Raw genomic sequence first — 20,633 nt, forward strand, 5'->3', positions numbered from 1 at the left:
TCCATTGCTGTTTCTCATTCAAACTCAATTAGGTAATTAGGTAAAAGTAGGCTATTTTAGCGTAAATGTGAAGTAGGCCTACTGTCTAATGAATTGTTAGATACTTCTGAATTTCGCTACACCCGCAATAACATCTGCTAAATATGTGTATGTGACCAATACAATTTGATTTGTAGCCTACTATAACAGAGTCTGCATTACTATTATTACCGTTTGATAACAGTGGTTATAGTTGCTATAGTTGTAATACAAAGTAGTGGGATGAACGAAATGTGGAGGAGGAGCATGAATCGTAGTTATTGTGGTTTATTAACATTTGTTGCAGCAGCTTGTGCGTAATGTTTGGATAATAATCATACTCACTCTACACATTCGCCAATTGCCAGAAACGGCGTGAGGTGTCGGGGGACTGAAGTGGGGTCCCGAAGTGGGGTCCCAGCGGCGTCATGCAGAGACGATCATTGTCTCTCTCACACTTTCTAACTAGCCATTTCACAACAGCGAGGCGAGGAATCGAGCCAGGCCAGAGATATCAGTAGTCCATGTGGAGCAGCAGCGGTGTCCCGAGGGCTCTTCCTCTCAACAACAACGAGAACCAACTAAACTGAGTGCAGGAATACAAGCGCAAAGATGAGAACAACTGTTGGAGTTAAATTCTATTAATATTTTATTAGACATGTTCGTTATATCGGGTGACTGTTTAGTCAAAGGAATGAGGCAGACGAATTGGCTCCAAGTGTAGGAGAATCAGTTAATTGACCAGGTTCTCTATCTCAACTACCAGCGAATTATTGTGTGAAAAAAATTACTTTAATCACACTCGTTATCTGTTACACCATCGAAGGAAACCATGCATGGAAGGCGGCATTTCCCACCAATTTAAACAATGTTATACGTGCTACATTTGGATTAGCGTGCTGTACAACACCTAGCTACCGGTATTTCGGGTGGAATTTCGGAGTGGCTTCTTGCTCGCGCATTTGCGCTTTCCTCGCGTTCCGCAGCTAAACTTGGAGAGCTCCATGCAGTCGCGAAGGTTGGTATTGGCTGTTTCTCAATATAGTGACAATTGGGCTATTTTCAGAGAGAAATTGAAGTCTGAAATCTAAACTCGTAATGCCGATGGAGATTGGTGATATTTCTGTCAATGGGTCATTTTTGTCTAAGGGTTCTTTCCTATTTTTGTCAGTGGACTATAGGAGACAATTTATATTGTAAAGAGTAATGATTATCCATGTGTTGATGACTATTTTAATAAATTAGCCCCTGTATTGTGTGCTAGGCTATAGATATTTTCTTTATGTAAAATGTTTTTGGGCAAAATAGACCAATTGCATACACAGTACAGGCTACAAAATAGAATTCGCAATGCAAGTTGTCCAACTGTAATAACATGTTTTGAATGTTATTATAAGCATGGCAATGTGTTGACATATGGCATTGCTTTATCAATAACTGTATAGCCTCATAGGCCTATGTGTAATTGTAAGTTCACCATTGTTAAGAATATTTATATGTACTCAATATGATGATATTGGGCCTACAATATCATATGCTTCTCCTCTTTCACATTGCTCAAATCAAACACTTTACGCACTCATTATTCAGGAAAAAAATGCAATTGGAAGCTTCCAATTAAGCGCCTATCATATTTGTGTTTTGAATAAAGAGAAAGAGATGGGCTTCATTATTCGCTGTGATAGAAAGGAAACGGGAAAGTATCACGATTCAATGTCAATGACTGATTGACAGTTGTAGGCTACTGTAGCATAATAATTGCGCTAAAACGCCATAAAGACGCATTTTATGACATATAAACGTATCCCCGCACTCATAATGCCATGTGTCTGCATTCATAATGCCATGTGCGTTTGCCATGATGAGAGGTTTGATATCTAGAGTTAATAAAGGTGTCATCTGTTGGAAAGTGTGAAGTAACTGCCCCGGTGTCATACAGTATAGGCTAAGACAGACCATATGTGTCTATGGGCCAGATGCATTATTAGTGTATCTCCACAAAATATAGCCTAATGAAACCAACTGGAACATTGTAGTAGACTAAGTTTATGAATTTCAATCGACATGTAGGCCTTGGTATTGTAAGCGTACGGATAGGCCTTACGTTTATATTCCAAGGTCAGTGATGGCAAAATGAGATCAAAACATCCATTTGTTCCATGGACTGATTACGTTTGGGGTGAATGTGGTTTTATCTAGCATTACAGGAGGCATTACATGGGGGCCTTTGATATGCGCTATTAGGCCTACAGATGTAGGATCTTAATTTGATCACCCTGTTGCAGGAGAACATTCCTGCAATGCAGAAAATGTAAAAATTGAGTGTATTTGAGGTTTAAAAAGGCTTCTGAAGTTTGAAATTTCCACTTTTAAATTTCATACTAGATTTTTAACGTAAGAAAAATTTAGCAGCCCCTATCAAAATGTCCATTCATTATAATCCACATAATAATTCACATTTCCTGTTGCTGCAGGAGTATTTTGCTGGTGTAGCAAACTGGCTCAAGTTAAGATCCTACATATGTGAGATGTCATTAAATGTTCTACAAGTCTAGGCTACATGTCAATTACCACACATTCATAAGCAATGCAAAACACCTCCCAGTCCTTACAGAACATAAGTGAGTATGTTAAGAAATATAGCCTACTATCACTGTAATACCACTCAAGTGACCCAACCAAACACTAAAACACATGTAGTTCCAACAAACTATGCTGTTTAATTTGGTTTGATAATTTAGAGTCATATTAATCTATAGCCATTGCCCATGTTCTATCTCTTTCCAGAAAAATAGCTTGTCTGGATGGTGTTTGGTGGTTCTCCAGTAGGCTAATGTCCCCAGGGTTTTTCATCAACCCCAATAGACTAGTATAACCCATAGAGATAGATAGAAGACCCATCTTTGTATCTGTGCCATAATAACGCATGTGACAAAATGGGCAGTGCCACTGAGGCTATCTCCATTTTAAAGTAGTACATTTTCTTCTTCTTCATTGGCTGATTTATCCCAACTCATAGGAATCCCCACCCAGTTGACTCCTTTAAAATGGTGGACACCCTCAATGGCAATGTCCATTTTAAAATGGGTTATATCCATGATGAGTACTCTATCTCAATGGTTTAACCTTATTAGCCTACACAGTATGTATGTAAGCCTACATAACCTCTCAGCTGGATATTATTCTAAATATCTTCTCATTGAAGTGCAATTGTGCAGCAATAAGTTCAATGTCTTATTACATCAGCCACCTGATATTTAAGGATAAAAAGAATGGATCAACATGGTCAGAAACATTTTATGCCATACAAAGGACATGACTTGCTTTAGTGACATCTCTACTGGTCTTGTTGAGAGTGTACTAACCAGCATAACATATCATTTGACACAGCTTAAAGAACAAGTTTTGCTTAAGTATCTTAAGTATTTTTTACTTATATCAGGATTTCTCACCCTCTTTTTGATTAGTAAGGTTATTATCTTTTTTGCTGTTTTTTTATCTCCATAATTTTTCACCCATTTTCAATTCTACACAGATTGTCACAAATAGCATCTAATCATCATTTAACTGAATCATTCTGTGTAGATTTCATTTGTTTTTGTACCCTACATGATGGCTTTAAGTTGCCTATGTCACTGTAATCATTTGACATATTTGACATTGTCAGGTGTCAGTCATCATGGTGTCATAGATAGAGATTTTGTACTACTATTCAGTGCTTGACTTGAGCAGGGGCTCATTTGAGCTGAGTAGCGGCACCTCAAATGTTCTACTGCTTGAGCTTCTGCACCTCTTATAGCAGGGTTCCCCAACTGAACAGTACTGAACAAAGATATAAATGCAACATGCAAAGTGTTGGTCCCATGTTTCATGAGCTGAAATAAAAGATCCCAGACATTTTCCATATGCACCAAAAGCTTATTTCTCTAAAATGTTGTGCACAAATTTGTTTACATCCTTGTTAGTGAGCATTTCTCCTTTGCCAAGATAATCCATCCACCTGACCGGTGTGGCATATCAAGAAGCTGATTAATGATCATTACACAGGGGCACCTTGTGCTGGGGACAATAAAAGGCTACTCTAAAATTGGCAGTTTTGTCACTCAACACAATGCCACAGATGTCTCAAGTTTTGAGGGAGTGTGCAATTGGCTTGCTTACTGCAGGAATGTTGTCAGAGAATTGAATGTTCATTTCTCTACCATAAGTCGCCTTCAATGCCGTTTTAGAGAATTTGGCAGTACGTCCAACCGGCCTCACAACCGCAGACCACGTGTAACAACGTCACCCCAGGACCTCCACATCCGGCTTCTTCACCTGCGGGATTGTCTGAGGGGGGAGGGGCTACTGAGGAGTTTTTCTGTCTGTAATAACGCCTTTTTGTGGGGAAAAAGTCATTCTGATTGGCTGGGCCTGACTCCCAAGTAGGTAGGCCTATGCCCTCCCAGGCCCACCCATGGCTGCGCCCCTGCCCAGTCGTGAAATCCATAGATTAGGTCCTAATGAATGTATTTATATTGACTGATTTCCTTATATGAACCGTAACTGTTGCATGTTGCGTTTATATTTTTGTTCAGTGTAGTTAATAAGGATGGTTAGTACGTTTCATATAAACTACAGGTCAAAGCACACGATAAGTGCGATTCACCACGTTACAGGTTTACCTGCTCCAACATATATTTACTCGACATATACTATTATTTAGGTTAGCATGTGCTGTTAGCAACAAAGCAAAACAGTGTTCCCATTAAACTATTGACAAGAGAACCAAAGTGACGACAATGAACAAATCTACACATTGAGGTGTAATTTGACACTTAGGAGGGACCGAAAGCTGGAACAACCGCACCTCATTGGCCCAGTCAGTAGTAGGCAATTGCCTAAACTGCACCTTCTTGGCACTGAGGAAGTTCGATTAAACTGACTCGTGGTGCACCAGTCTATGGCCCGTGACGTGACAGGGCAAAAACGGTGAGGGAGGAGAACCTGCTCAAATCGAACAGTAATCTGCGCTGCTCCATTATGTTGTCAACAAGGGAGCATTGGTCTTCGTTCAGAAACATACATCTCTTTTCCATAAAATATATGTTCAAATTTTCAAACTAGTCTTCATTGGGAAGGTAGATTTTTTTTATAAATCAAAAGCAATCACTTTTGCATGTGAAAACATAAAATCATACTCATTACTCCACGTGCATAACCATTTGTTTTGAGCCAGCGTAGGCCAGTTGTTTGGCATCTGACTCAGGCAGGTTTTGTCTAGGATACAGCTTTTGTCAAAATGTTGTTTTCATACCAGGTTTAGAAGAACTTACACAGCAGGTTAGGATAATTAATGTAGCAGTTTAGGATGATTTGGTTAAGGTTAGCAAAGGGGTTAGGGTGAGCTATAATGCACCCCACATTTTTGGGGGGATAAAAGCTGTATCCCATCTAGACATGACGGCTCACGCCCAGGAAGCAACAAAACGAACGCAATCACTTTTCAGCCGGTGCAAAACCGGGCAAGATAAAATCGAATCCCCTCACTCCGTAAATGGAAGATCGATTGCCAGCTTTCACTGTTTGCTGAGGAATTCGAGTGCAGTCAATAGGCTTCTAGAAAGAAGGCGAAGTTACTTCGAGAGTTCGAACCAAGTTCTTGTTCGAGGACATGACTGCATTCCTTAACTCCAGACCTCATGTAGCCTTCTGATTTGGGTTATTCAACCAGATAGACGATACGAATTTCTCCTAATTCATTTTTTTCCACATTCTCATTTGATTCCACCAGGGAGAGGAGAGAAGTGCGACCCCGTGCTGGATGGATGGTTATGGGGAAAGGAGCAGGAGGACCTTCGGCGCTTGAAGTCGGCAAGATCCTTGTTGTGTTTCTTTGCCTGTTTCCTTCTGGTAAGATAATATTAGAAATACTAATTGAATCATGCCTCTGTAAACAGGGTTAATATGATTTATGTAGTTATTACAATCCTTGTTTAGTTATACTCTCTTGAGGTCTTGCAAGGTTAGCCCAGTACCACGATGATGGCAAAATCAACACAATGAAAAGGACAAGACACATTGTTACATTGAGGCAATATTCACGGATACAATGTTAAATTGAAACAAGCTTCACAGAATGGCTACATTTATGCATTGTTACATTTAGCAAAAGCGTTTGCCGTCGTGCCAAAGTAGCACATTTTCTACAAATGTAGCATCCATTTGCAAGTTTTGCAGCTCACATAGTATTACAAAGACAATATTTGAGAAGATCAACAAAAATGTAAGACTTACTTAATAAATTGCATGTCAAAACTGGTAAAATGCATAAAATATCAGAGACCTGTGGAATCGACTGTCGGTGAAAACAGCCAATTATTTCGCCTTTCTTGTGCTCCATGTTGTGAGTTTGAGGCCTATGCTAGTCGTAATAATTTTCTGTTAGTTATAGAAATAACGTCTTATTTTAATTTAACCGTTTTATGCAGCTCTAGGCTACTCAAGTGCTACACCCCCGTGTGGTTGTTTGTTTGAGGGTATGGGGGTAGGGTTTACGGATTCTATCCCTCTTTACTAAAGTAGCCTACTTTCTTGATTTTACTTTTTATTTTGGCGTCGGTCAAAACAAGTAAAGTTACCCTGAACTGTACATCGAATTTCCCCATGAGCAATTCATAACCATGCTTAGGTTATTCATTGTTTGACCTGTATGGTTTTAGTAAAAGTAAACATGAGATAAAACTTGAACAAGCACAGCTAATAATGGTCTTACTTTCCTGTTTATGCGATACAAAAATACCATATCTCCATGCCCCATAGAACTCAATTTGCCCATTTGCCAACCTTTATTTTTATTTTTTACCTTTATTTAACTTGGCAAATTGGTTAAGAACAAAATCTTATTTACAATGATGGCCTACCATTTTTATCGGTTTCTTTCAAATCACTTACTAACAAATGCAAGTGTTCGTTTTTAAAGTTTATTAGTTCATTGCCATTTATCAGAGAGGTGATAAATGCCTTTTGTTGCTGAGGCGGGAGTGGTGTGTCATTTGGTGGTGGGGGGGTGGGCTGCTCAGTTCTGAGGGAAAGTTTGGTGGAGGAAATGAAGGCCTAAACTGAAGTTTGTTTATTAGGCGACAGCTAGGAGATCCAATTGTATTGGTATTTGCTTTTAATTACATCTATTTCCTATATACCCACCCCTTATTTCATGCCTCCCAAAGCAACTTAGATTTCAGGTCATGTAATTTAAGTACCAGGGAATGCGTGTTGAAAATTGCGTTACTCTTTGATTATGGCCTTCTGTGGAATGGTGAGACCTCTCTTCTGTTCCAACTTCTGGTCCCCCCCCCCCCCCCCATTGCCTCAACCCATTGCTGATGAAACTCAATCTAATCCCTTCACACAGGGCTAATTTATGACTCTGCTGGTCTCTTCTCAATGGCAAATTACATTGTCTTCATTCAGAGCTGTAAGACTACCCCCTCCCACATTGGCTCACACAAACTCATACCCCCTCTGGTTCACTTCAACGAGCTGGATTCTCAAAAGGGAAGGTCTTTCCTCACCCCTGGTGTTTTTTTTTTTTAAAGACTGATTTCTGGCTTTTAGCCATGCAACAGGAGGATATAGTATAAATGAAACACTGGGTAGGATACCAACTGGTGAATTTATGCAGTTAACACTTCTGAGTAGCTTGTTTTGACAAATTCAAATTAAATTGTATTTGTCACATGCGCCGAATACAAGAGGTGTAGAACTTACAGCTTACTTACAAGCCCTTAACCAACATTGCAGTTTTAAGAAAAATAAGTGTTTACTAAAATAAACAGAAGTAAAAAAATAAAAAAATATGTAATTCAAGAGCAACAATAAAATAACAGTATAACAGGAGGTACCGGTACAGAGTCAATGATGCAACCTGTCAGGATGCTCTTGATGGTGCAGCTGTAGAACCGTTTGAGGATCTGAGGACCCATTCCAAATATTTTATATTTATCTCCTGAGGGGGTATAGGCGTTGTTCCCACTTACTGACTGACTGTCTTGGTGTGTTTTGACCATGATAGTTTGTTGGTGATTTCGATAACAAGGATCTTAAAGCTCTCGACCTGCTCCACTACAGCCCTGTCGATGAGAATGGGGGCGTGCTCGGCCCACCTTCTCTAGTCCACGATCATCTCCTTTGTCTTGATCACATTGAGGGAGGTGTGTTATCCTAGCACCACACTGCCAGGTCTCTGACCACCTCCCTATAGGTTGTCTCATCGTTGATGGTGATCAGGCTGACCTCGGTGTCATCGGCAAACTAAATGATAGTGTTGGAGTCGTGCTTGGCCATGCAGTCGTGGGTGAACAGGGAGTACAGAAGGGGACTGAGCACACACCCCTGAGAGTCCCTGAGGATCAGGGTGGCAGATGTGTTGTTACCTATCTTTACCACCTTGGGGCATCCTGTCAGGAAGTCTAGGATCCAGTTGCAGAGGGAGGTTTTTAGACCCAGGGTCCTTAGCTTAGTGATGAGCTTTGAGGGCACTTTGGCGTTGAACGCTGAGCTGTAGTCAATGAACAGCATTTTCATGTAGGTGTTCCACTTGTCCAGGTGGGAAAGGGCAGTGTGGAGTGCAATAGAGATTGCGTCATCTGTGGATCTGTTGGGGCGGTATGGAAATTGGAGTGGGTCTATAGTTTCTGGGATAATGGTGCACCTCATGGCTACAGACGTGAGTGCTACGAGTCGGTAGTCATTTAGGCAGGTTACCTTAGTGTTCTTGGGCACAGGGACTATGGTGGTCTGCTTGAAATGTTTGTATTACAGACTCGGTCAGGGACAGGTTGAGAATGTCAGTAAAGACATTTGCCAGTTGGTCAGCGCATGCTCGGAGTACACGTCCTGGTAATCCATCTGGCCCTGTGGCCTTGTGAATGTTGACCTGTTTTAACTTCTTATGGATAGGGGGCAGCATTTTCACATTTGGATGAAAAGCGTGCCCAGAGTAAACTGCCTCCTCCTCATTCCCAGATGCTAATATATGCATATTATTATTAGTATTGGATAGAAAACGCTCTGAAGTTTCTAAAACTGTTTGAATCATGTCTGACTATAACAGAACTTATTTGGCAGGTAAAACCCAGAGGACAAACCATTCAGATTTTTTGTTGTTGTTGAGGTCACTCTCTTTTCAATGGGATTTCATTTGGAATCCAGATTTCTAAGGGACCTTTCTGCAGTTCCTATCGCTTCCACTGGATGTCAACAGTCTTTAGAAATTGGTTGAAGTTTTTCCTTTGAGAAATGAAGAAGTAGCCATGTTTAGAATGAGGCTCCAGTGAAATGTACTGTTTTAGAGGCGCGTGACCAGAAAAACACATTGTTTTCCTCCGGTATTGAACACAGATCATCCCGTCTTCAATTTGATCGATTATTTACGTAAAAAAATACCTAAAGTTGTATTACAAAAGTAGTTTGACATGTTTGGACAAAGCTTACAGGTAACTTTTGAGATATTTTGTAGTCACGTTGTGCAAGTTGGAACCGGTGTTTTTCTGGATCAAACGCGCCAAATAAATGGACATTTTGGATATATATCGACGGAATTGATCGAACAAAAGGACCATTTGTGATGTTTATGGAACATATTGGAGTGCCAACAGAAGAAGCTCGTCAAAGGTAAGGCATGAATTATATCTTTATTAATGCGTTTTGTGTCGCGCCGGGAGGGTTGAAATATGATGGTCTGTGATTGTTTGCTGGGGTGCTATCATCAGATAATAGCATTGTTTGCTTTCGCCGTAAAGCATTTTTGAAATTACATGTTGGCTGGATTCACAACAAGTGTCGCTTTAATTTGGTATATTGAATGTGTGGTTTCATTAAAGTGAAATTTTTATAGTAATTTATTTGAATTTGGCGCTCTGCGTTTTCACTGGATGTTGGCCAGGTGAGACGCTACCGTCCCACATATCTCAGAGAGGTTAACGGTCTTACTCACATTGGCTACGGAAAGTGTGATCACACAGACGTCCAGAACAGCTGGTGCTCTCATGCATGCTTCAGTGTTGCTTGCCTCGAAGCGAGCATAGAAGTAATTTAGCTCGTCTGGTAGGCTCGTCACTGGGCAGCTCTCGGCTGTGCTTCCCTTTGTAGTCCGTAATAGTTTTTTAAGCCCTGCCGCATCCGACGAGCATTGACGCTGGTGTAGTACGATTCAATCTTAGTCTTATATTGACACTGCCTGTTTGATGGTTCGTCGGAGGGCATAGCGGGATTTCATATAAGCATCCGGATTAGAGTCCCGATCCTTGAAAGCGGCACCTCTACCCTTTAGCTCAGTGCGGATGTTGCCCGTAATCCTTGGCTTCTGGTTGGGGTATGTGTGTACGGTCACTCTGGGGACGATGTCATCGATGCACTTATTGATGAAGCCAGTGACTACTGTGGTGTACTCCTCAATTCCATCAGAAGAATCACGGAACGTATTCCACTCTGTGCTAGCAAAATAGTCCTGTAGCTTAGCATCTGTGTCACCTGACCACTTCCGTATTGAGCGAGTCACTGGTACTTCATGCTTTAGTTTTTGCTTGTAAGCAGGAATCAGGAGAATGGAGTTATGGTCAGATTTGCCAAATGGAGGGCGAGGGAGTGCTTTGTATGCGTCTCTGTGTGTGGAGTAAAGGTGGTCTAGAGTTTATTTTCCTCAGGTTGCACATGTAACATGCTGGTAGAAATTAGGTAAAATGGATTTAAGTTTCCCTGCATTAAAGTCCCCGGCCACTAGGAGTGCTACCTGGATGAGGATTTTCTTGTTTGCTTATGGCCTTATACAGCTCGTTGAGTGCAGTCTTAGTGTCAGCATCGGTTTGTGGGGGTTAATAGACAGCTACGAAAAATGGTAACTAGTGTGGTCTACAGCTTATTATGAGATACATTACCTCAGGCGAGAAAAACCTAGAGATTTCCTTTAATATTAGTTTTTGTGCACCAGCTGTTATTTACAAATAGACACAGAACGCCACCCCTTGTCTTACCGGAGGCAGCTGTTCTATCTTGCCGATGCACGGACAACTCCACCAGCTGTATGTTATCCATGTCGTCGTTCAGCCACGACTCGGATAAACATAAGATATTGCAGTTTTTATTCTCCCGTTGGTAGGTTAGTCTTGATCGGCACTCATCTATTTTTTCATCCAATGATTGCACGTTGGCTAATAGGACTGATAGCAGCGGCGGATTAGCCATTTGCCGTCGGATCCTTACATGGCACCCCGACCTACGTCCCCGATATTTCTGCCTCTTTATGAAAATTATGGGGATTTGTGCCTTGTCTGAAGTAAATCCTTCGCGTCCGTCCAGTACGAGGTGAGTAATCGCTGTCCTGATATCCAGAAGCTCTTTTCGGTCATAAGACACAGTGGCAGAAACAAAATAAGTTACAAATAGCGCGAAAAAGGACAACACAATAGCACAATTGGTTAGGAGCTCGTAAAACGTCAGTCAACTCCTCCGGTGCCATTACAAGAGTGGCCTGAGGTGTATGTTGGTGTTTTTATAATATGTCCCTGTTGAAATAAAGTTGGTATTTTTTTTTACACGTTAAATTAATACACCTTGTCTTCCACAAAAATATATTTTTTGGTGATGCATTAACTTTTGCATGTCCACTGTATCTCTTGGAAACTGTGAATCTCACTTTGTGTGCTGTATGTTCTTTAAGAATGCGGTTGTGTTCATTGAGGGTTATGAAATCTCAGAGCAGAATTGATTTGAACTTGGCAAATTGCAGCCACTTGGAATCCACATGTGGTGGAATTTTGGGTTTCTTTACACATGAGGTCAGAGTTATTTAATGGAAATAAATGCTCAATTTGTCTTGAGACACTGAAAAAACATGGAAAAACTAAAAGGATGCTGCAGGGCTTTTTGGAATTATAGAAGTCTAAATAGAAGGCATTGCCCTTACGTAGGTTATTGTTTAAGGTTTCCAAACACACAGATAAGACTGTATAACACTTGCTTTTATTAAAAAATGTTAGTACATAAAAAAACTGTCGCTTGTAAGTATTGGTTTTTCCATTGTTGTGTGAACTATGGTCCTAATGTTTTCTTCTCTCTACAGTGAGTCTGCAGTGTAAGATCCTAAAGTGTAACTCAGAGTTTTGGGCCTCAAGCTCCGGCCCGGAGGAGGAGTTCTGTACTGCGCTGCGGGCGTACAACAACTGTGTACGCCGCACCGCACGCACCTGCAGAGGCGACTTAGCCTACCACTCAGCCCAACATGGCATAGAGGATCTCATGAGCCAGAACAACTGCTCCAAGGAGGGGCCTACAACTCAGCCTCGAGCCCGGACCCCCGCTCCACCACCACAGCTCCAGCCTGACAGCCAGGAGCGCTCCGATGGGCCGGAGCAGTGTCATTACGAACGCAGCCTTCATCGCCAAGCCTCACCACCCAACTACACCCACTGTGGCTTCTTTGGAGACCCGCACCTCCGTACTTTCAGCGATGACTTCCAGACCTGCAAGGTTGAGGGAGCCTGGCCCCTTATCCATAACAAATACCTGTCTGTTCAGGTGACCAACACACCTGTCGTGCCTGGCTCCTCTGCTACGGCCACCAGCAAGGTGAGAGGAGCCTCTACATCTCTCTATCGTATTCACATGTTGAATCCATGACATATTGACTATATTGTGGGCACAGCACAGTTATCAACGTCAGGCATCCCCAGACACTCTAACTACTGATCAAGTATTCTGTGATTAATTCTTTGCCAAGGACTGAAACCGTGCAAAACTACTCCCTTGAAGTAAAATGTCACCACTTCTCTTATCATCATAGAAATACCAACAGACCTTGCAAAAAAACTTCTGATAGCACCTGTCTTCTCATCGCTGCGGAGGAGTGTACAAGTGTTCTAAGTAAAGAACTCAGAAATAGCAAAAAATATAGCTTGTTACCTAGCTATGTCCACTATTACATAATTGAGCTTCCAATATGGGCCCATAAAGGAAAGCTGTGTTAAAATGCCAGGTAGATGTTTTTAGGAAAGGGAACATTTTGTTGTCTGTCCTGACCAAGGCTGTTACTCCTCTATTCTGCCATTTTCTTACTAAAGAAAGCCCTTTCAGGGAATGGAAAAATATGTTGGCCTGCTTGTTTGAATCAGTAAACAGACAAATTGTACTGGAGTGATTAGTTTGTAGGAGCTCTCAAATCAAGAAATAGTATCGTAAGTAAGACCTTTGCATGTAAGGTTCTGGGCCTCTTTAATGTGGGTAGAGAAGTAGGAACAGCCGTGTGGACTCTGGTTAATGTTTGGATCAGTTCCATCGCAGACCAAGAGGCAATACACAGACCAATTGTTGGGATCTTGATAAGGTTTACAAATGATATGCCAGTATTATAACAGCAGTATAAACATCAAACGTTACCAGGTGGCTCCAGCCCTCTCGCTTTCTTTTGTTTTTTGTTAACAGCCAAGACTAATGTTAGGCCCACTGTATGTGTAGCAGTCCATACCCTAGCATTGTGTGTATGTGAATTACAAACTGTTGTTTTAACTAAGTGCTCAAGCCATGCAGGAAACTGCAGACATTTTCTCCACATTAGTTGGCCCTCATACCTCATCAATTATCATTGTTTTGCTTCTATGGTACATTGGACGGCCTGGAGGGTTTACCCTGAAATGGCTTTCACTAACTTAAGGGGAAAACAAAGAACCCTGAGCATTTGTAGTCTGTGAATTCACTTAATATTCGGTCCACATTTGGTGAAATTTTGGCAATCGTGATTGTGTGACCAAAAGGCCTCCGTGCACTGTATCCTGACATCAGGGTTTACACTGAAACTTTGTCCTCAATCACATAAAGAGAAAGACCAATTTTCCATCATCAGACCTAATGATGCACTTTCAGCATTCAGGCTTTTTTCTGTGCACTTAAGGTAATTTATATTTGTACACAGCTGTACTTGGAAACAAATTAGACAGCTTTTTAAGTTATTCAGTCTGGACAAAGGGAAAACGATGCTACAGCCTATACAAACAAGACTTCCCTGGGTATAGATAGACCATGGCATTGCTGGAGCTCTGCTTAATATTGGCTCCTGCTGCAGTGTATGGGAACTGTCGGTTGTATACTCTACCAGTGTGACATGCTAGCTGTTCCCTTAGACTTCCAGTCATTGAGCCAATGACTATCCACTTAAAAGCTCTTCTCAGCAGAAATATATAAAAAAGGATATTGTTTTAGCGGTGGCGACAATTTAGCAGCGATGGGCCACCGCTGCCAAATGAATATAGGGGAAACACTGACTACCTTCATTAAGGGGGATGGTTAATGAAGCAAATTGTTTCTTTATGCACAGGGTTTTTGTAGAGGTTTTTGCATGTTATTAGATAAAGTTGTCCTTTGAAAACAGGAGATTGAGGGGTGTGCTGGGTGGCAGATGACTTCACTGGGTAAGGCATTTTGGTGCTCCCCTGCCCCCTCCACTCTGAGATCAGAGCCTCTCGGCTGTACCGGGGTCACTTCTGTGACAACGGCTCACTGGCGTCCTAATGAAACCATGCAAGTGGAGAAGTGACCAGCCTTAGTTAATTAGCCGCAGAGCATGCTCTCCCCTACTGGTACAGTGCCACTCCCCAGAGCACAGTTCTGGGGTTCACAGGCATGTTTTTCACCACTATGAATGGCTCGTCTTTGTGTCTGCACACTGAGGCCCGATTTAACATGGCCTATACCCATGTTTTCTGAGGCCGTTTACTTTGGCCTCCCCATGTTGAGACAGAGCTGAAATGTGACACTGGGGTGGGGTCTGCATTACACAAACTACTGGTGTTCTTAATGCCAAAGCACAAAGATACCCCTCAGTCATTTGTGTAGCCCTACCACTAACTCTTGTCCACATAAACCTGACAATAGAGAGCCTCCATACAGTTTTTAAATTCAACTGGTGTTCAATGATTTCATTAATTTGATGTCTATATGTACCTTTTCTATTTTCAGCCTCAAAAGGCTCCATCATTACCTGAAACGTATTGAATGAGCTAACTATTGTTGTGCTCACTGCTATTTCTAATCCCCTCTCTCTCTTGCTACAGTTGACAATCATCTTCAAGAACTTCCAGGAGTGTGTGGACCAGAAGATGTATCATGCAGAGACAGACGAGCTGCCTGCAGCGTTCGCCGATGGCGCCAAGAACGGCGGAGACCGCCACGGGGCCAACACGCTACGCATCGTGGAGAAGGTGCCTGGGCAGCAGGTGGAGATCCACGCACGCTACATCGGTACAACCATTGTGGTCCGGCAGGTGGGGCGATACCTGACCTTTGCTGTGCGGATGCCAGAGGAAGTAGTGAACTCTGTAGAAGACCGAGACAACCAGGACCTGTACCTCTGCCTGCACGGCTGCCCCGCCAACCAACGCATCGACTTCAGGACATTCAGGGCCCATACAGTGGAGGGCCACGGCCTGAGCCGGACTGGCAGCCCTCCCCATGGGTTTACCTACAAGGCTGCCATGGCTAAGTGTAAAGAGCGCCTCCCAGTGGAGGACCTGTACTTCCAGTCCTGTGTGTTCGACCTGCTTTCCTCTGGGGACGTCAACTTCACCATGGCTGCCTACTATGCCTTTGAGGATGTGAAAATGCTCCACTCCAACAAGGACAAATACCACATTTATGAAAAGGATGCATTTGGGAGTAATACGGCGCCAAGGGGATCAGATGTGTTCTCGCTAGTCCTCCTCAACTTTCTGGCTGTGTTGTTGTTCATCTATAGTCCCCTGCCAACATCATCCTCATTATGCTAGCTGTCAGTGGGTGTGAAACAGTGCTCTCAGAGCAGCCCATGTGCAATCAAACTCATCCCAGCCATGGTTTCATCATTGTTTTGTTGTTGTCATCATGTGTTGACTTCCATCTGGTGGTGAGGTGAGCTCTATGTGCTCCCACCTATCATTACATTCATTCTGCTGGTTTAAGGACTGGTCCTTTGATGAAGGGGAGCGGTGGTGAGTGAGAAGAGCCCAGGAGCCCCAGTACTTTGGATATCAAGCTGGGATTAAATCCCACATTTCCACTGGGACTGCATGTGCCTATGGGAAGTGAGATGAGATTATCTCTTGCAGAAAGAAGAGTTTGCTGATCTCCTCACGGGTTCCAAGCCAGTGGAGCTCTCTGTGGCTCATGGGTGTGGGCTAGACGACATGACGGGCTTTTGTTAACCTCTGGCCAGACGTAGCTCCCTGTTTGATCTTCCAGCTTTGGAAAAGCTGTAGCTTTTTGGAGGAAGCTCTCAGCCAAAAGGATGTCAGAGCAGCGAGTCTAGTTGTCTGCTGTGGAGATTAATAGGTCATAACGCCAGGTCTTTTGTAACATTGTGTGTTTGTTTGTCTGTTTGTTTGTCTGTCTGTGTGTGTGCGTTGCGCACCTCTGTGGTTAATTGTGTGCTCCAGAAACGGTTGTGTGTGAGTGTTACTCAAAAGTGCAAGAAATCTTTCCTTGGGAGAAATATTTCCTAATGTTGTTATATTGCACCCCAGGTTCCAATATAGACCCGTCATGGTGGCCTAGAGTCAGTTGAAACTGCCTCTGCCTGCCAAGTGGTTACTTCTAAGTGAACTGGCAGACAGTAAAAAAATATTTTCACAACTTTTTACTTGTCAATCAGTGTCAAAAAGACTTAGTTCAAATATTGCTGTTTTTAAAGTGTTAAGTATGATAAATGTATTTTTTGTATCAGGTCTAATTAGGAATGGAGATGTTAATAAGGAAAAAGCCCGGAGCAAACTTTACCAAGGGCACACAATGCAGAAACGCAGATCACGTTTACACAGTATCTCTCTTCATTCAACCCATCAACCAACCAACTTTCATGTTCAATTTCTACAGATCATTTGTGAATGATTTGTCTTGTCTAGGCAGTCAACAGTTCCCCGCAGATGTATGTATATTGGCAATGTGATGGGTTTGAGAAAGGTATAGTCACACTAGGTTAAAATAAAATGTTTTCCCACCCGTGGTGTGTTTCCACCAAATGGACTTGTTGCGGATACAAATCAGTGTGATGACGTAGTGCACACAACATGTACTTTAAGTTAAATGTGTTTCCATCATATTTTCAACTCTACCGATAGTTTTGTCACAAATTGTAGAAAATGTACCTACTCTGGTCTTGACACATGCGCTCTAGCCAACAGCTGGCAGATACAGTGCAGGTAGGCTAGTCTACATTATTATGGATAAGAGCAAGAATATTTGTCAAATGGCAGTCAATCATCATGTCACCAGAATAAGACCCTCAACATTTATTGGAAAGGAGCATCAAGCTCATCACTGTGCACTTTCACCACCCTGTGAAGTTCATTTATTTCATCTGTAGTCTAATAAATAGCATTGTTTCCCTAGTCGGAGGACACATCATATCATCACGTGACTCCCAAGTTCTTCGATATGATGGTTATTCTATTAATATTTGTGCACAAAGGGGTTTCCACTGCCATTTCTCGCATAATTAATTTTTACCAACACAAAAAGATCCCACCATGTTGAATGAACAAATTATTTCTCGGCATTTATAAAATTATACCAAAACCTCCTGTTTCTAACACCACTGTCGTGATTTGTTTTATACGGTATGATTTTACTCACATAACTGTGGATGGAAACGTAGAGAGCAGGCCCTGTATGTAAAAGAGGGTGTTGACATGGCTCCGCTATAGGGAACGTACGACTTGCATCTGTCTGTAGACCTGTTAATTGATGGCTTTAATCTTTGCCAAAGAACAAGCCCTGGTGCCAACAATTTTCCCAACAGCTGAATTTTCACTTCTCTCTTTCTCTGTGAACTTTTGCGATAGTTTCCATTTGGATTGTGTAGAACGCTGGTGCTACTACTTGATTTTGAATGTAATCTTCTGTCATATGTGACATGCATGCAGCTACAGCAGTGGAGGCTGGTGGGAGGAGCTATAAGAGGACTGGCTCATCTTAAAGGCTGGAATGGAACGCATGGTTTCTATATGTTTAATGCCTTTCCATTTATTCCATTCAATGGTGTAAATTACTTAAGTAGTACTTTAAAGTGTTTTACTTAAGTCATTTTTGAGGTATCTGTATTTTACTATTTATATTTTTAACAACTTTTACTTAACTACATTCCTGAAGAAAAGTATGTACTTTTTACTCCATACATTTTCCCTGACACCCAAAAGTACTCGATACATTTTGAATGCTTAGCAGGACAGAAAATGGTCAAATTCGCACACCTGGTCATCCCTATTGTCTCTGATCTGGCGGACTCACTAAACACATGCTTTGTTTGTAGATGTTGGAGTGTGACCCTGGCTATCCGTCTGGTTTGCTTAATATAAGGAATTTTAAATGATTCATACTTTTACTTTTGATACTTAAGTATATTTTAGCAACTACATTTACTTTTGATACTTAAGTATATTAAACACATACGTTTAGACTTTTCCTCAAGTAGTATTTTACTGGGGGACTTTTACTTGAGTCATTTTCTATTAAGGTATCTTTACTTTTATTCAAGTATGATATTTGAGTACTTTTTCCACCACTGATTCCATTCCAGCCATTACAATGAGCTCGTGCTCCTCCCACCAGCCTCCACTGATCTACAGTACCATTTTGATGTGTTGCAGTTTCCCCATTGCATTGTCTGTGTAATTATTTCATTCACTAGTAAGCCTAAGGGCTCGTTTAAATTCGTACAGAGGAAGTTCAGCGAAATTGAAAGGTAATTTCTGATTGAGCCGACACATGCAGCGTTTATCGTGAATGCAGTCTCCGCGAGCCAGGAACCTTGCCTTTAAATGTCAATCATGCTATAGCGCTGAACTTCCACGATACAGATTTAATCAAGTTGTAAATCTTGAGGCTGAGGTACTAATACTTCAAAGGCATGTTATATGAAGAAGACATTGAACCTTTCATTCTGGTTGGATCTTTATTTTGCATTATTTGTTGTATACCCAAGTAAGGATAAAACCTTGTCAGACGATTTGCTTTGGGTTTTTTTTTCGATTTCATCTCGGTTGAATATTTTGGGGTTTTACCTTCCTAGTCCCTTAGCACTCATCTATTAAACAACTTAACAAGGTAATATATCCTTACACTGAAGTATTTGCCCTAACTACTGCTATGGGAGCATGTGCAGTTCTTAGTCTGGCCTAAAAAGATGATCAAAGAAACAAAAATGATTGTAACACTGAATCTTGTGTTTATAGATGTAATTTGTATTGTGAGTTTGATATATGGTTCTACATGTGTGATTGTATATATGTTTGTGTTGTTGAATTGCTAAAATATTGTATTATCTGTTGTGTTGAATTTATCACTACAGTTTTGTATATGAGAAAAGGTTTGTTGAATGTGACCTTTTTTTTATTTAAAAAGGATTTAGTGAAAACGTGAACATTACAAAGCTGTTGGGTTGTCAGGGCCTAGTTTTCAGCTATCAATTAATGGCAGGAATCCTATACTGGTTACTGTAGTTTCAGAGCATTCCTTTACCTGCTCAGGAGCAGACAAGTTAACCTTGATTCCATCCACCTAGATATCTACAAAGGGAATACAAGAAAGTTTGTTTGGTGTTCTTGTCTTTAATTTTAAAGCACTTTATGTTTTTTCACTTGGCTCTTACTTGGTTTGAACTTGATTGTGAATAGAGGTTGTCAGACTTGTAACGGTAGAAAAATATGGAATAAAAAAAACATGTCCGATTGGGAGAAGCCAGAAAGATCAAATTGTGTTTGTAGGACAAAAGCGGTGCCACACAAACTGTTTATACTGTAAAGTATTTATTAAATAAAAGAGACAGCACCCAAAGTTAACCTCTTTTTGTTTCATTGTGATAATGATTTTTTTTTTAATTCTTGATTCCCAGTGCTGTTGCATTCAGTGCCTTGATTTGCTTAGTTACACTGCCCCCTGGTGTAAGCGTTTAATGGTATGAATACATTTGAACTGCTCCGGGGAGTCCTGACATATCATACAAAACAAGCATCTCGATAGTAATCCAGGTGTTAGCCATGGATGTTCATATTAGCAGATACAGTGCATTCCGGAAGTATTCAGACCCCTTCACTTTGTTACAGCCTTATTCTAAAATTGATTAAATAAAACATTTCCTCAATCTACACACAATACCCTATAATGAAAAACAGAACAGGTTTAGACATTTGCAAATGTATTAAAAACAGAAACCTTATCTGAATAACTATTCAGACCTTTGCTATGAGACTCGAAATTGAGCTCAGGTGCATCCTGTTTCCATTGATCATCCTTGATGTTTCTACAACTTGGAGTCCACCTGAGGGAAATTCAATTGATTGGACATGATTTGGAAAGGCACACAACTGTCTATATAATGTTTCACAGTTGACAGTGCATATCAGAGCAAAAACCTAACAATGAGGTCGAAGGAATTGTCCGTAGAGCTCTAAGACAGGATTGTGTCGATGCACAGATCTGGGGACGGGTAACAAAACATTTCTGCAGCATTGAAGGTCCCCAAGAGCACAGTGACTTCCATTCTTAAATGGAAGAAGTTTGGAACCACCAAGACTCTACCTAGAGCTGACCACTGGGCCAAACTGAGCAATAGGGAG

General features: G+C 41.4%; 1 protein-coding gene across 1 annotated transcript; it reads left to right on the plus strand.

Moving 5' to 3' along the window:
* Positions 1-922: 922 nt before the first annotated feature.
* Positions 923-19,856, plus strand: LOC139539927 (repulsive guidance molecule A-like). The gene is made up of 4 exons (XM_071343335.1): positions 923-1,036; positions 5,792-5,910; positions 12,119-12,624; positions 15,102-19,856. The coding sequence occupies exons 1-4, from the start codon at positions 1,023-1,025 to the stop codon at positions 15,810-15,812; spliced, it is 1,350 nt and encodes a 449-aa protein (XP_071199436.1). The 5' UTR covers positions 923-1,022; the 3' UTR covers positions 15,813-19,856.
* Positions 19,857-20,633: the final 777 nt, after the last annotated feature.

Source organism: Salvelinus alpinus, chromosome 15 (genome assembly GCF_045679555.1).
Source record: "Salvelinus alpinus chromosome 15, SLU_Salpinus.1, whole genome shotgun sequence".
NCBI lineage: Eukaryota > Metazoa > Chordata > Actinopteri > Salmoniformes > Salmonidae > Salvelinus > Salvelinus alpinus.